At 38.6% G+C, this 13,540-nt stretch overlaps 1 protein-coding gene across 5 annotated transcripts in view; it reads right to left on the minus strand.

The window, feature by feature from the left end:
* The window catches only part of grid1a (glutamate receptor, ionotropic, delta 1a), a 104,437-nt gene that overhangs the window by 33,815 nt on the left and 57,082 nt on the right, over nt 1–13,540 (minus strand). For all 5 annotated transcript variants that reach the window (XM_046071262.1, XM_046071257.1, XM_046071260.1 and 2 more), the window contains 3 exons: nt 5,541–5,714; nt 2,875–3,036; nt 1,714–1,833 (listed from right to left, as the gene is read on the minus strand). In XM_046071262.1, the coding sequence (XP_045927218.1) occupies nt 1,714–1,833; nt 2,875–3,036; nt 5,541–5,714 (456 nt within the window). The remainder of the gene's footprint in view (nt 1–1,713; nt 1,834–2,874; nt 3,037–5,540; nt 5,715–13,540) is intronic.

Consider the following 13,540-nt stretch of genomic DNA (forward strand, 5'->3'; position numbering starts at 1 on the left):
GGTGAAATGGAAGCAGACTAATATGGTTAATCAGGAGCTCCAGTAGAGGGCACCCTCATTCCTGACACCTTACTGTCAAATGTCAAGCCACGTGATTGTGGAAAAAAACAATCCTGAGGATTAAGATTGAGAAAAAATAGCAAATGCAAAAACAGTAGACAATTGCAAGCCTTTCTATACATTAATAGCGCCAGTGGACCCCCATGATTGATGTGGTTCACAGTTCTGATCCTGCAGATCGTCTGTTAGTAAATCAGCCACACCTGGTATGTACTGGATAATTAACAGAGAGAAACTAAAACCTGCAGGACACCAGTTCTCAAGGACTGGAATTAAGTGCCTGAACTTAAGAGGTTTGCAGGGGGGCCTTGAGAAAATGAAATATGTTTTTTCACAGGGTAGTATTTTCACTTTTATTTCTCTCTTCAGATAGTACGTGGTCTAGAAAAGATATTTTCATCAGCGGTTACAAAGTAACTTCTGTTTCCTTAAAGAGGTCATATTATTCTCATTTTCAGGTTCACAGTCTTATTTAGGGGTCGTACCAGAACAGGGTTACATGGTTTCATTTTCAAAAAACATTTTTTGTCATACTGCACATTTCTACAACTCCTCATTTCACCCTGTGTGAACGCTTCGTTTTAGCTAAGGAGTGATGCATCTTGCCTCTACAAGATCTTTGTTGGGAGTTGCACATGCGCAGTTCCTAGTTAAGGACTACAAGCCTATCAGAAGCAGAGTAGGGGGTGTCGTGAGAAGCCGGTAAACACGACTTCGGTTCAGTTGTATATCCCCTTACCAGCTTAGCAACATAGACTTCAGAGTGGTGAGTTATTAATCTGTAACAAAAGTATCTTTCATCCATAATGTTTTAACTGAGCTCTGTCTCTACATCACAGTTACAACTTTATGTCCATTGACTGCCTGGAGGGTAGCTAGTATTTGGAAGGGAGAGAAGAGGTGTGTGCTGGAGCTCAGTGTGTTTTGTTTGTGAGGGCGTGTTAGACTAGCCGCTTGGCAAGCGTTATGACGCATATTTTGCTGTGTCGTCACAGGTATCAAAGGGAAACGGCTGGACTACAAACGAGCTGGTTTCAAGCGGTTCAGAGCAGAGTTTTCTGTGGGAGATGGGAACTCCCTTTGGGCTGGACTTTGGGCTTTTTCACTTTGCAAACCTATTACATGCACAAAAAAGATACATAACTCAATAAAGGAGAGGGAAAAGCCAAAAAGCATAATATGACCTCTTTAACACTTAGAGAATGGAGAAGTGTGTGCAAAATTGCAGCTACAAAGTAAAAGATTTGAAAATTAAGTTCTATAGAGAAGCTCTAATTGATTGGTCTATGGTCTGATGCATAAAGTATATAACTGGGACATGGTACCGCTTAATTCTGTGAAATGGGAAAGGTGAGGCACCCTGCTGTGGAACACATTACGCTAACAAATGGCAGAGCTACATGGGTATTTCACAAAGGCCCAATGAAAGGAGAAAAATAGTACACTATTATTGAATATTGGAGAAAAAAAAAATCTTATCTCTTCTTATTCTCTTCTTCTTAAATCATATCTTATCTTAAATAAAATCTACTCGCCACACCATAGGATTTTGGGTAAAACATCAAGATATAGACACTTAGTAAGTCTCCCATGATGTGTCCTTTACAGATAAGTAGACAAAAAATATATATATTTAAAATAATCTGGACTGACCCGTTTCACATCTTTCCCAAATGTCTCACTGTAGCTGGTTCCAAGAATCTCAAATTGCACATGGGAATTAGAGCCTTCAGCGCGGAAGTCCATCAGCCCTGTCAGGCCACTGATCCGTCCCTGTAGCAACAACAAGCAGAAAATAGTAACTGTGTGAGATGTCACAACACAGCAGTATTGATGGTGATGTAATTATTATATACACCTCCTTTGCACATTAACAATTTAGTGAAATTGAATGTTTGCATTGTTTTCATTCACTTTTATCTGTATAAAGCATACTACTGTATATATGGGAAGAAATATGAATTAATAAAGCTGAGCTGGAGCTTTGGTAGCATTTTATAGGACATAGGATTGGAACCTTTTACAATACATAATCATCACTGTTGTTCACCATCAATCATATGCTTTATGCAAATTCTTCCTTTAATCACACAGAAGCCTTATGTGCATCATTCAACCAGGCTTGTAGTTGCAGTATAAGGTTGTCAAAGAGAATTTTGATAATTTCGGACAAGTGTTCTTTTGGTGAGGTAAATTTCATGATTTCATGAAGAATTCTGGTGCCTTTTCTTAAATGCTTTAAATACTAACTGTAACATGAATCAAATCAATATAATATATATCAAAATTAATATGACGAGAGCACCCCTTCTTGGTTGTTCTCATCTCATGTCACACTTGAGATCAAACCAGAGTGACTTTACAACAATAAAACAATCCATTATCAGATTAAAATGGATAAAATCAAGCTACTTTCTAGGATATGCTGAACTGAGAGGTTTACACAAGCATATAGAGAGCAAAGCCCAGAATCTGCTACAAATCCATACAAACCAGGAGATCACATTTAATAATCAGCTTTCTTGAGGGTATTTTGAAAATAACTGAATTTGAATCTTATGAAGGTTTCAGGCAGGGATTATAGGCTGGTAGTTATATGGACTTTTCTAAGGAGGGCTGACTGTATAAGCCACCTTCATACTTAATAATGCTTCTCATAATACCTTGGATGTGCATTGGTTGTATGTAACTATTCACATAATCATCCATGATAAAATATTGCAGAAGCTATTAATCATCATGTCTTACAAAATAGCATATTCAAAGCAGTAGCTTTTTAAAGCAAGAATAAACTGTAACTTTGAATTCAAATACCTTTTGGATGGTGTCTAGCATGGACCATCCTCCATTCCAAGGCTTGGTGGACTTCCTCATGCAGTTAAGGCTAGCCATACTGTGCCACTTCCGGTCCTCCAGTTTCCTGTAGAAGGCGTTGGCCAGCATCAAGACACTGTCATACAGGTAGAGGTTGGACACCTGTTGGGGGGAGGGGAACTTTTAATACCAATAAATGCATTTGTTGTTGTTTGTTCTGTGCGACACAGAGCAGAACTCAAGCTGACAACAAAGGGCTCCAAGAAATTTCACACAGCCCCATTGTGAGCTCTTGTGAATGAAGCAGTGACACAAAAGCACTTGTCTTAAAAGCAATCTTGCTTTGATTGTCCACGTTTGCAGTTGCAGGAAACTCTGAAGCATGGGATTGCACCAGTTGCAGCAGGTGAAATGATATGCATGACACAACACTGGCAAAGGGTAAAGGTAATGATAGAGTACAGTGGTGTGATCTAAAATCAATAGAGTGGCAAAACAAAAACGATTTCCAGTTCAATCCTTCTTTGTCTAATGAATTTCAGAGTTGCCATCAGTCCAACTGTCTCACTCCAAATGCAGTGCACCCTGACAGGAATCATGTCTACTGTCTCCTGTCTTGATGTGACAGTGGATTTGATAGGTCCTCTGGGTCAAGTCAAGTCAAATCCTCCCACAGCAGAAGATCCATGGAAGCAATACTAGCTGCCACTCCAGGCATTCAGCTCATGACACCTTAAGACTTCAGTTCAAGTCTCTCAGTGGTAAGACATCATCCAAGTCAAGTTCACTTGCCTTAAGGTCACTCAGTCAGAAGCTTAGCAGCTCTGGGTATCTGAGGTTCCACCACAGCTGACGGGCAGTGAAAGGGGTTTGTACAGGAAAGCTGTGTGATCTCCCCCTGTGTTTAACTGTTTTGATGAATGCTTAAACTGCCATTACCCGATATTTAACCCTCTTTCATGTGAATTATTAAGAACTGGGTGCACACACCACATGGTTTTGCCATCTGTCCGGAGTATGGATGAAAACAAAATAACATTTCAATAGAGCTACAGGGAACGCAGCCATTGCAGTCCAGATGGATTGAGCAAAAGAAAAGTGTAAGAGGTATAAGGAGGTGCTCTTAACTGGTTATAGAAAGTATGGAGTGGTAGGGTGAAAGCAGGCCAAAAGAAGGGAATGACACTGTTTGATAACAAAACTGCAATGTTGCTGAAGGGTATATCTTATTTTATTGACCCTCATTGTTGTACTCAATTTATTAATGTTGAGATCCTGGTTGACAAATCCTTAATACAAATAATAGATAGCATAAGCTGTTTTAGAGCATACAGTACTTCCACAGTGAAGCCTTTGTTAAGCTTGTGATATCTCAGTAGTTTAATAACAACTAATACATTGTTCTAGGTTTTCTACAAGTTGGGTATATTCATAGCAGATTTGCACATTAATGAAAAACAAGCTTTTATTTACTTTGAAACAATATTTTTTACTCTGTTCTGTCAGTTATTCCTCATGTTGAGCTCAAGTCATTTATATTCATGGACATTCATGTCTTTCATAATTACCTTATCTAGGGAGCTTAATCTATATTCAGCTGCACACATTATCAGCTAATATTTGCCTTCATGTGGCACTTGGCAGATACTTCTATACTGTCCTGCACCCCGGCTGCTGTACCGTCTTGACTGAAACTGTGCAAAATGTGTGTGATCAAGCAGGAATCACGTTCCTAACCCTGCACAGCACATGTGCTGTACCCAGAATGAAAAAAGACCACACCGTGCTTGTTTTATGGTTCTGTCATGCCAGCTGATAACAAGTATTCCTCCTGTTAGCTGCTGGAGAAAGTGGATGAAACATGCTGGTTTGTTCCTAAAGCACAAAGTCGCTATCCTATAAATACTCGCAGCAAAAGCGATAAAAAATGAGAACGACAAAACACAACCTTGCCACTAGTCAAATACTCAACATAGGCTCATCCATCACACTGCTTCCATGTTGAGCGGTCACCATACTCAAAGCACAGATTCTCCTCTGTAGGTAGCTAATGTTGGTGAATCTGTAACTGTGAGTGGTTTGAGAATTTTTCTTTCAGATGTTTTGATAGTGATTTAAAAAATTGTCACCATTGGACTCCATTGTCACCTACTCAATTCAAACTGTTGTCTGTGAATGAGGAAGCAGACAATCTTTTACAGCCACCTTTCAAGCCTTCACTGGGTGACCATTTGAAACTCAAAAGCTGGGTTACACTTTTTAGTAAAGTGTTCTTCTGGTTTGATGATTATGATAGTATTGTGTTTTGGGAAGTGAACCATTTTTTCCTAATTCTAATTGTAGAGCCTGGGACAAAAGACTTAGATATTTTCGTGTGAGTACATTCACCACAACAAAGGTATTTTCGGTAAGTCTATGAGGGTTGGCCACTTGAAGGTGCATGACGTGCAGTTAGTTGAATGAAAAATATAAGGCACATGTTTCCATTAATTGCCTCTGACCATGTATATTTTTATGAAAACCTTATCAAGTCAATTTAAAAATAATTCTTAAGATTTTATGTTAATAAAATAACACACAATAAAGTAAGAGGATTGTGTGCAGCCATGGTGGATATAGGATCTAAGTGTCAATATTTCAACAGAAAATCTTTAAGCGGTTTTTACCTCCAGGGACTGCAGATAGCCTTCCTGTGGGTCACAAAGCAGAGAGGAGATGCGATGGTTGTTCCTCATACAGCGAACGTTGGTCTCTCTCCACATAGGGAAGATCTGACGGATGATGGTCATTCGCCCCAGAGAGCTATGAACCAGCTCCATTATGTCTGCATCACTCACCTCCTGAAGATGAAGACAACAGGAGTTTATTTTAACAGGTCTTTCCCTTTATTCTGTGAAGTATAGTGGTAATTTTTATTGTACTGGAATTGCATAGTGAGGAAACTCGACAAAAGCAATGAATTTGCTCTTTTTGAAAAGCAGCTTTCTGAGTTGAAATTTGGAGAAGAAACAAAATCTCTGAGGCGCCTGCTTCTTAAGTAATTGAAATATCATATGAGACATTCGGGGGGCTACAGAGCAGTTAGATACAAGACAAAGTGAGATAGTAAAATGGGGACAACTGATAGTGGCTAGGTTTGAAATATGACCTTCAGTGCTCAATTTAACTTTGAGAATGTTATTTTTATGTTGCTGTTTGTAGGGCATTAACCCAGAATACATTAACAATGATCAAACCAAACTTAATTCTGTCCTAACAGTGGTTTATTTAATAACTTGACTACATATTTTTAGGCCAAAAGATACAGAGTGTTATTTTTATATGGCAAATGTTGGGACAGAATTAATAACCTAGGAAGATTGCTTGTGTTATTATTCATATTGAAAATCAATAAACATTTAAAGTATATTCTTCACAATAATAGTGCAGCTGACCCTTGGCCCGCTTCTGTGGTGGGATGCATGTGTGAAGATTCGGGTCAATATTCTTGAGACAGGGAGCTGCCTGCTGGTCCCCAGAGCAGGACAATGGTCAATGCTGAGGCAGACAGTGAGTCTCTTGGGAAATGTTGGATTCATTTTATCTGACAATAAAACTGTGAGGTCACTGTCGGGTCAAAACTTAAGCAGCTCTGGGTTGATAATAATCCTTCACCACAGATGCCTGAATCCGTGCTCCCTATTTTTACCTAATCAGATATTTTGATTTCTCCCTTTTGCAATGACCTCTGTTTTTACTGCTGGTCCTCTCTCGGCATTCATTTCTCCTGGGTTCTGTCTTGTTTATAGTGCTTTTCTGCTTTCATCAAGTTGTGGTTTTCAATCTGTCATTATCTTGCTATTATTCTTACTTTCTTTCTCTGCCTACTTAACTTAATTCATTTGAAAGTCAGTCTTGCTTTTTTCCCACCCACATTATTGTCCAAAACTGGGTTTACCCTTTTAAACTCCCCCTTTTTTTCCTCTGCCGTTTTCTCATGCACACATCTAATGTCATATACTTATTTTTATTTTCAATGTAAACCCACTTAATGGTGAGCAAACTGAATTAATAGTATGCATTCTGATGAGTACTTTTGCTCTAGTAGTTTTATCCAGTGACTCTTTCTGACTCTTCACGGTCAGTCAGGTGGAAAGTATGAATATTCATAAGTTGCCATGACACATTAATCAGATGAATTATGTTGCATGGTTGATGGAGCTGAACCCTCACGTCCAAGCTAATGATTTCCAGTGCCACTCGGTTCAAGTGTTCTGTCACCATCACAGGTGACATTTGTGTCATAACCTGACCTGACAGTGGCACTGACCAATGGGACATGGCTGACAAAACGCGTGCCTTTTAACCTCTGTTTGAGGAGAAAGTACAGATTATTAAGTCACAATTTGGACATCACGTGAAATATTTCACTTGTACAATATGCACACAAACCCCCCCATTAGTACATAAATAATACAAAGGACAGATGCATCAAGGCCTCTGACAAAAACAGTGATTCCATGGATTTTAGGAGAGGGCATGTCTGCTTGTCTGGACACAAGCATATAGCATCACAAACTGCTTTTAAAATGTACAATTACCTCCTTTGTGGTACCCACTCAAATTTCTGAAGAAGTGAATACAGCACGGTCATGTTTCAATGACAACCAACGACCAAAATACATTAATCAAATCAATTCAGCTGACAGATAGGCCAAATTATCCTCTTTGTGCCGCTCAGTCAATGTTATTAATCTTTCACTAGAAATAAATAAAAAAATTACCGTTCGTAATCATGACAGCATTTTAATTAGAAGTTAAGGTGTTTTTTGAAGCTGCAGGCTACTAAATTGAGAAGTACTGTAATGGGAGTCAGAGAGGAATAACAAAGCATAGTGGGTATTGGCATTAATTTGAGTTGTTCTTGTCTATCAAACACATACATGTCTTTTGCGGCTGAGAAAAAAAAAATTAGTTAGGAAGAAAATATCCAAGCTAACATTTTTATCCGGCTGTCTTGTTATAAAATTCAATAATTTGTGTCCTATTGTCCTTTTGCAATGGAAAAAACAAATTCAAACAACACAGCCTCTGCTGATTTGTGAGAGACTCTGACCTATATTATCTGATTTGTAATTTTCAGTATAGATGAAAATTGGATATATATATATATATATATTTTAAGGGTGCTCCGATCGATCGGTTACTGATCATAATCGGCCGATAATGGCTTTAACTAGTTTGATTGGTGGTCGCTAAAAAGGCCGATAAGAATAAGCCGATCAGATGATGCAATACTCGCCAGACAAATTTTCAACCGCAGCTAGAATGTTTCAGTACGCTGTGTGAGCGGTTTTCAAAGCTAGCTAGCACCAAAGACCTTCTCAGACAATAAGGGATTATTAACATTACCACGCCCACATAATAATTTACAATTAGAGTTGAGCAGCAATCAGACAAGTGGAGCAACACGCAGGAGCGTTCATGTGAAACTGTCGCAGCTGTGCTCATCTCACTCACATGCCACCCGCAACCGGAGTTTTACACACACACATCAGACAGAGAGAGAGACTGATCTTTCAGTGTCAGTTTCCTGATGCAAAGAGCGGCGCCACTCAATCAGCTGACTGCATCTCTCTCTCTCTCTGTTTTCCTTACAAAAACGGAGACCTTTTGCTACGTTTCCGCCTCCCGTCCAGATTTAAACCGTGAATCAGAAGATGTTTGTTTGAAAACGCTGGATGGACAAAACAGAGGACTTTATAAAAGAATGACAACGAAGGTTAAAGTCAAGTCCAGTTGCCCTTGACTTTAACCTTCGTTGGATAACTGACCTGGATGACTGAGAATCTTCACAGACATAAAAGGATGACACACACTCACATTTGGCTTTGTGAGTCGGTCTTATCAGTCATGCAAAGCAAAAACACGATGCTTTACAGAGTTTTAGTTTTGGTATTTTTATTAAAATATAAGTACTGTGTAAATAACACATAACAGTTAGCCAACTGTGCACGTCGCTGTATTTACTTTGCGACAACTCCCAGTCTGTTTTCCGCCGCCGTCTCTCATACTCTTCGTTGTCGGTCTATGCAAAAAAAAAAGAAGAAGAAAAAAGCCTGGTTTGGTTCTTGGTCTCTTTCGCTAAATCGTCTGCTACTGTGGAGTAGACCATCTACTTCATGTTTACACTGGCACGCGCATGCGCAGTGTAGGCTACCTGAAAGGCCACTAGATTTGTATTTTCAGTCGTTCTAATATGGACAGAGATCAACTCTGATACGCAGCTGAAACGCTGCTGTGGACGGAGAAGATGGTTTTCGTTATGAAACTGTTTTAAAAACGTAGCAGTGTGGATGTAGCCTCACATTACCCCACTCCTCTCTCTACTCCTCTCATGTCAACCCTCCCGTTTTCCCCGAGATTCTCCCGTATTTTTCCGTTCTCACCCGTTAAATGTTTCCCCGTAAATCTCCCGTATATTTAACCTTTATGAAATCAAATAAAAACCTTCTGGACGTATTGACGTATCTGGAAGTGTTTGCTATTCTCTCCTCTGGTAAAGTCGGTGGCAGCATGTAAGATATGTAGACTATGCTTCCTGCACAAGGATTAAAAATGAAAACAATCCACTGATATGATATAAGGCCTATAGCCTACTAATGGCAAACCATATGAAACTGAAATGAATATAGTAGCCTATGTAATAATAATAACAATTGACTGTATAATATGGAATTTACATTGTAGCCTATTTTTAAAATTTTAAAATTTTAAAAATATGCCTGAGCTTTCCAGAACAAAAAGCAGCTACTTCAGAGTTTATCATAAAAATGTTAGCTTGGAGTTTATCGACTCATGATGCCTGTGTTCCTTTATCTCCTAAATATTTTTGCTACAGCCTTTTTTGTTGCAGTTTTTATGGTTGTAGTAAATTTATAAAGATACTGTTTGTTCTGTTTTTGTAGTTTTTTCCACAGGAAAGCTATATTTGTAAAGCTATAAGATGTTCACAGTAACCAGGCAAAGGCTGCTATCGTTTAAGTCTATTACACAGATTGAGTGAAATTTGTTGCCCATGTTTCCTGGCAAAAAAATAAACAGTTGTCATTTCATGATACTTTATCATCTGTTAACTTTAACACTTAATACATTGTTTTTAGGACCAATTAAATAAATATACAGTATACTGTATAATGCTACATGATAAATAAAAGGCTCCAAATAGACCCAGTGATCGGTATCGGCCGATACTGCTTTCAGCAATCGGTGATCGGCCCAAAAAATTCTGATTGGAACACCTCTAATAAATTAAATTTAAGGTTTTGCCTTCAAATCAATTAATAATGATGAAGAATCGAAGGATTACACTATTGCAATCAATGCCATGTCCTATTTAGGTAGTGCTGAAAATGTATCATACTACATCCAGAGTGAGATAATAACTGCATATAAAAAATGTACTTGTTTTTCAGTGTGAGTGAGGACAAATACAACACATCATATATGTGCAACTGTAAAAGCCCTGAAAAGGGGAGTAGTTCAATGAAAAATGCACACAAACTTTCCTCAGATCATGTGTGTAATGACTGAAGGGGAGGGAGTGAGGTGCACCATCACATAGCTCAACAGTTTCACATTCCCCCTGCTGGAGCCCTCTAGTAACTACAACACTCGTAACTGCTGCAACTAACAATAACAACTTAAACCATAACCATATGATATAGCATTAAAATATGAGAATGGCAAAATTACTAAATATGAACCCATTAACTGTTACACTACTGCTTACTCAAATGCTTGCTATGACTTACTAGTAAAACACATTATTTCCATCTGTCACAAAACAACTACAGCAATAAACACTGCTGTTATTTAGTGTATTACAAAATATCAGTGTATATTCTCATCCAACAACAATAAAATCTTGATAGCATGTAGTCTTTTCTTTAATAGCATTATGAAACATATTTCCTTTTTTCTTGTATTAAAATTTGCATACTAAAAACTATGCAAGTGTTAAATCAGACTAAGATTACATATATTGTGAAAAATGTAAACATGCAGTATAGGGAAAATGATGTGGGTAACAGGGTTCATTGTGCAAGCGGCAAAGACCTGCATTAGCAGTGCCTCTTCAGTCACTTTTTGATGATCATTTAATCCTCAAATTGGCATGTTATGCTAATGATGATTAAGCTAGGGTTTTATTGGGCTTTATTAATAATTCTCTCAAGCACTGCCAGTAAAAACTGAAATGTAAAGTGAACTCACAACAGCTCTGTGGCACCGTGGCACTTTCTCTGGAGATCAAAATGGTTATTTCTTATTAACTATCCTAGGGTGGGTGCATCACTGTCAGTTATCAGACATCATAAGTTTATGGCCTTTGAATTTCTTGAAACACGTGGAAAATGCAATCACTAGTGCAACCTGCGGGCACATGCACATGTGGGTGTGACCTGGATACAGATGAACACATTTCAGTTGGTAGAGGGACTGTAGTATCAGGGAAGTTTCTGTCTGCTTGCAATACTGTGTGGTTATGTAATCAAAATAGGCAACAACTAGAGTAGCAGGTAGTATCATGAAATCTATGTCAATCCTTACAGCCGGTTTCCTATAATATATCAGGTTATTAAAATGGTTATATTTAGTTTATCATATAGCCATACAGTACATTTTCATGCACATGACAACTGTACTTAAAATACTGTAAGAAATTAGTCTAGCCACAGTTCATGAACGCCTGAAAGGGAAGGACTTTAAATGAAACTGAAACAATGGAAGGACCATTTGCAAGAACATATTGTCTAAATAGGAGGAAACACAATGTAATTTCATGCTAAATTGCACTGCATCAACTGATCTGCATCAACACAACCTTTGCTTTGCCACTCCGTCCAAACTCTGTGCAAACCGGTTTGTTTTGAGACACAAATTCACCAATCTAGCTTAAGTGCAAAACATGGACTTTGACCTAACACGATAGCATTGTAACTGTGTTCTTAGGATTAAAGACTGTTTTAATGGAACAGAATGTATTATGCCAGTCTCCCCCCCAAGCCCCCCCCCCGACATTAAATACAAAGTATGTATTATATCGTAGACTATAGACTACTAATAAAGCTTACCACTAGTAGGCTACAATATAAAATCCAGTTGGACAAAACAGCTCTTTAATTTTTGTGGGTTGTTGTCATTCATTAAATTATTGTGCAAGAAAAATGCTCTACATGGTAGTTAGTCTCTGATTTGTTAATGCTAAGTAATAACTTGTCATAATCAGAAACATTCATGTAGAACGAGTTCAACGTTTCAAAAGTTTGCTGACTGGGGCGTCACTTTGTTGTAAAGTGGTAGGGATTTAAGGGCTCAGTTTAAGGGTGTGACGCTACACTTGGTCACGAGAACAAGATGAGAAGATATTTTAACAGTATTTTGAATAAATATATCGATGCTAAAATATACCAGTGGGAGGGGTTGGGGTGTTGGGGGGCATAAAGACTTTGAGCATTAAACACTTAATTTCTGCACCAAATTTATGGTGGAAATGACTATCTATATTAAGGGAAACAAAATTAAGGTGGCAGGTGACAATTCAAAATATAATGGAATATAATGCAGTAATCAGCAGCTTGTTGTTTCATGAATGAATGAGCTCTTTCTTACAGTACAGCACACCAGAAAAGCCATCCCAGTACGTAGCTAATTTTTCAACAGTACAGTACAGTACAGTAGTATTTATATGTGAGCTGGTGTTGATTTTAATGCTATGGTGGAAATGACATTTTAGCCTGGAAGTGCAGTGAGCCTTACTCAGTGCAACATGCAGTGTGTAATTTCAGCTGCCCACTTTATAACCCCACTGACATAAAATGACTGACTGTGGTAACATTAAGATGAAGGTGGTTAGTGAAGGGAGTCGTCTGTCTGGGATCCTTTAGATTTATGACCATGACGCCTCTCTGTGGTCACCATTTGATTACGGTTTATGCATGGATGCTCGCAGTGGTTGATGGTACAAAGAATCATAACAGCAAATTCAGTGTTTTGAGTTATACAGAATTTTAAATTTTAGGCTGATATTTTTTCAGGAATCCTGTGGGTCATGGGATTTCCATTGGATGGGAGTCAATTTCACTATATATCATGGTACTGGGATGGGACAGGAAAAAATAATAGTAATAGGGATAGTAATCTCACACACACACATACACACACACACACACATCTGCTGTGGAATCTGCTGTTGCCACTTCCCAGTTTTTGGGGGTCACAGCCCCCAGTGCTCCGATTACCACTGGCACCACTGTTGCTCTTACTTTCTACATCTTTTCTAGCTCCTCTTTCAGCCCTTGGTATTTCTCAAGCTTCTCGCTTTCCTTCTTCTTGATGTTGCTGTCGCTTGGGATTGCCACATCTATCGCTGCAGCCTTCTTCTGCTGTTTGTCGATCAACATGATGTCTTGTTGGTTAGCCATTACCAGTTTGTCAGTCTGGATCTTGAAGTACCACAGGATCTTAGCTCGGTCATTCTAAACTACCTTAGGAGGTGTCTTCCATTTTGACCTTGGGACTTCCAGCCGATACTCATGGCAGATGTTCCTGTACACTATGCCAGCTACCTGGTTATGGCGTTTCATGCACACACGTCCTGCCTGCATCTTATACCCTGCTGTTATGT

This window comes from Micropterus dolomieu, linkage group LG15 (genome assembly GCF_021292245.1).
Source record: "Micropterus dolomieu isolate WLL.071019.BEF.003 ecotype Adirondacks linkage group LG15, ASM2129224v1, whole genome shotgun sequence".
In the NCBI taxonomy this organism is placed as follows: domain Eukaryota; kingdom Metazoa; phylum Chordata; class Actinopteri; order Centrarchiformes; family Centrarchidae; genus Micropterus; species Micropterus dolomieu.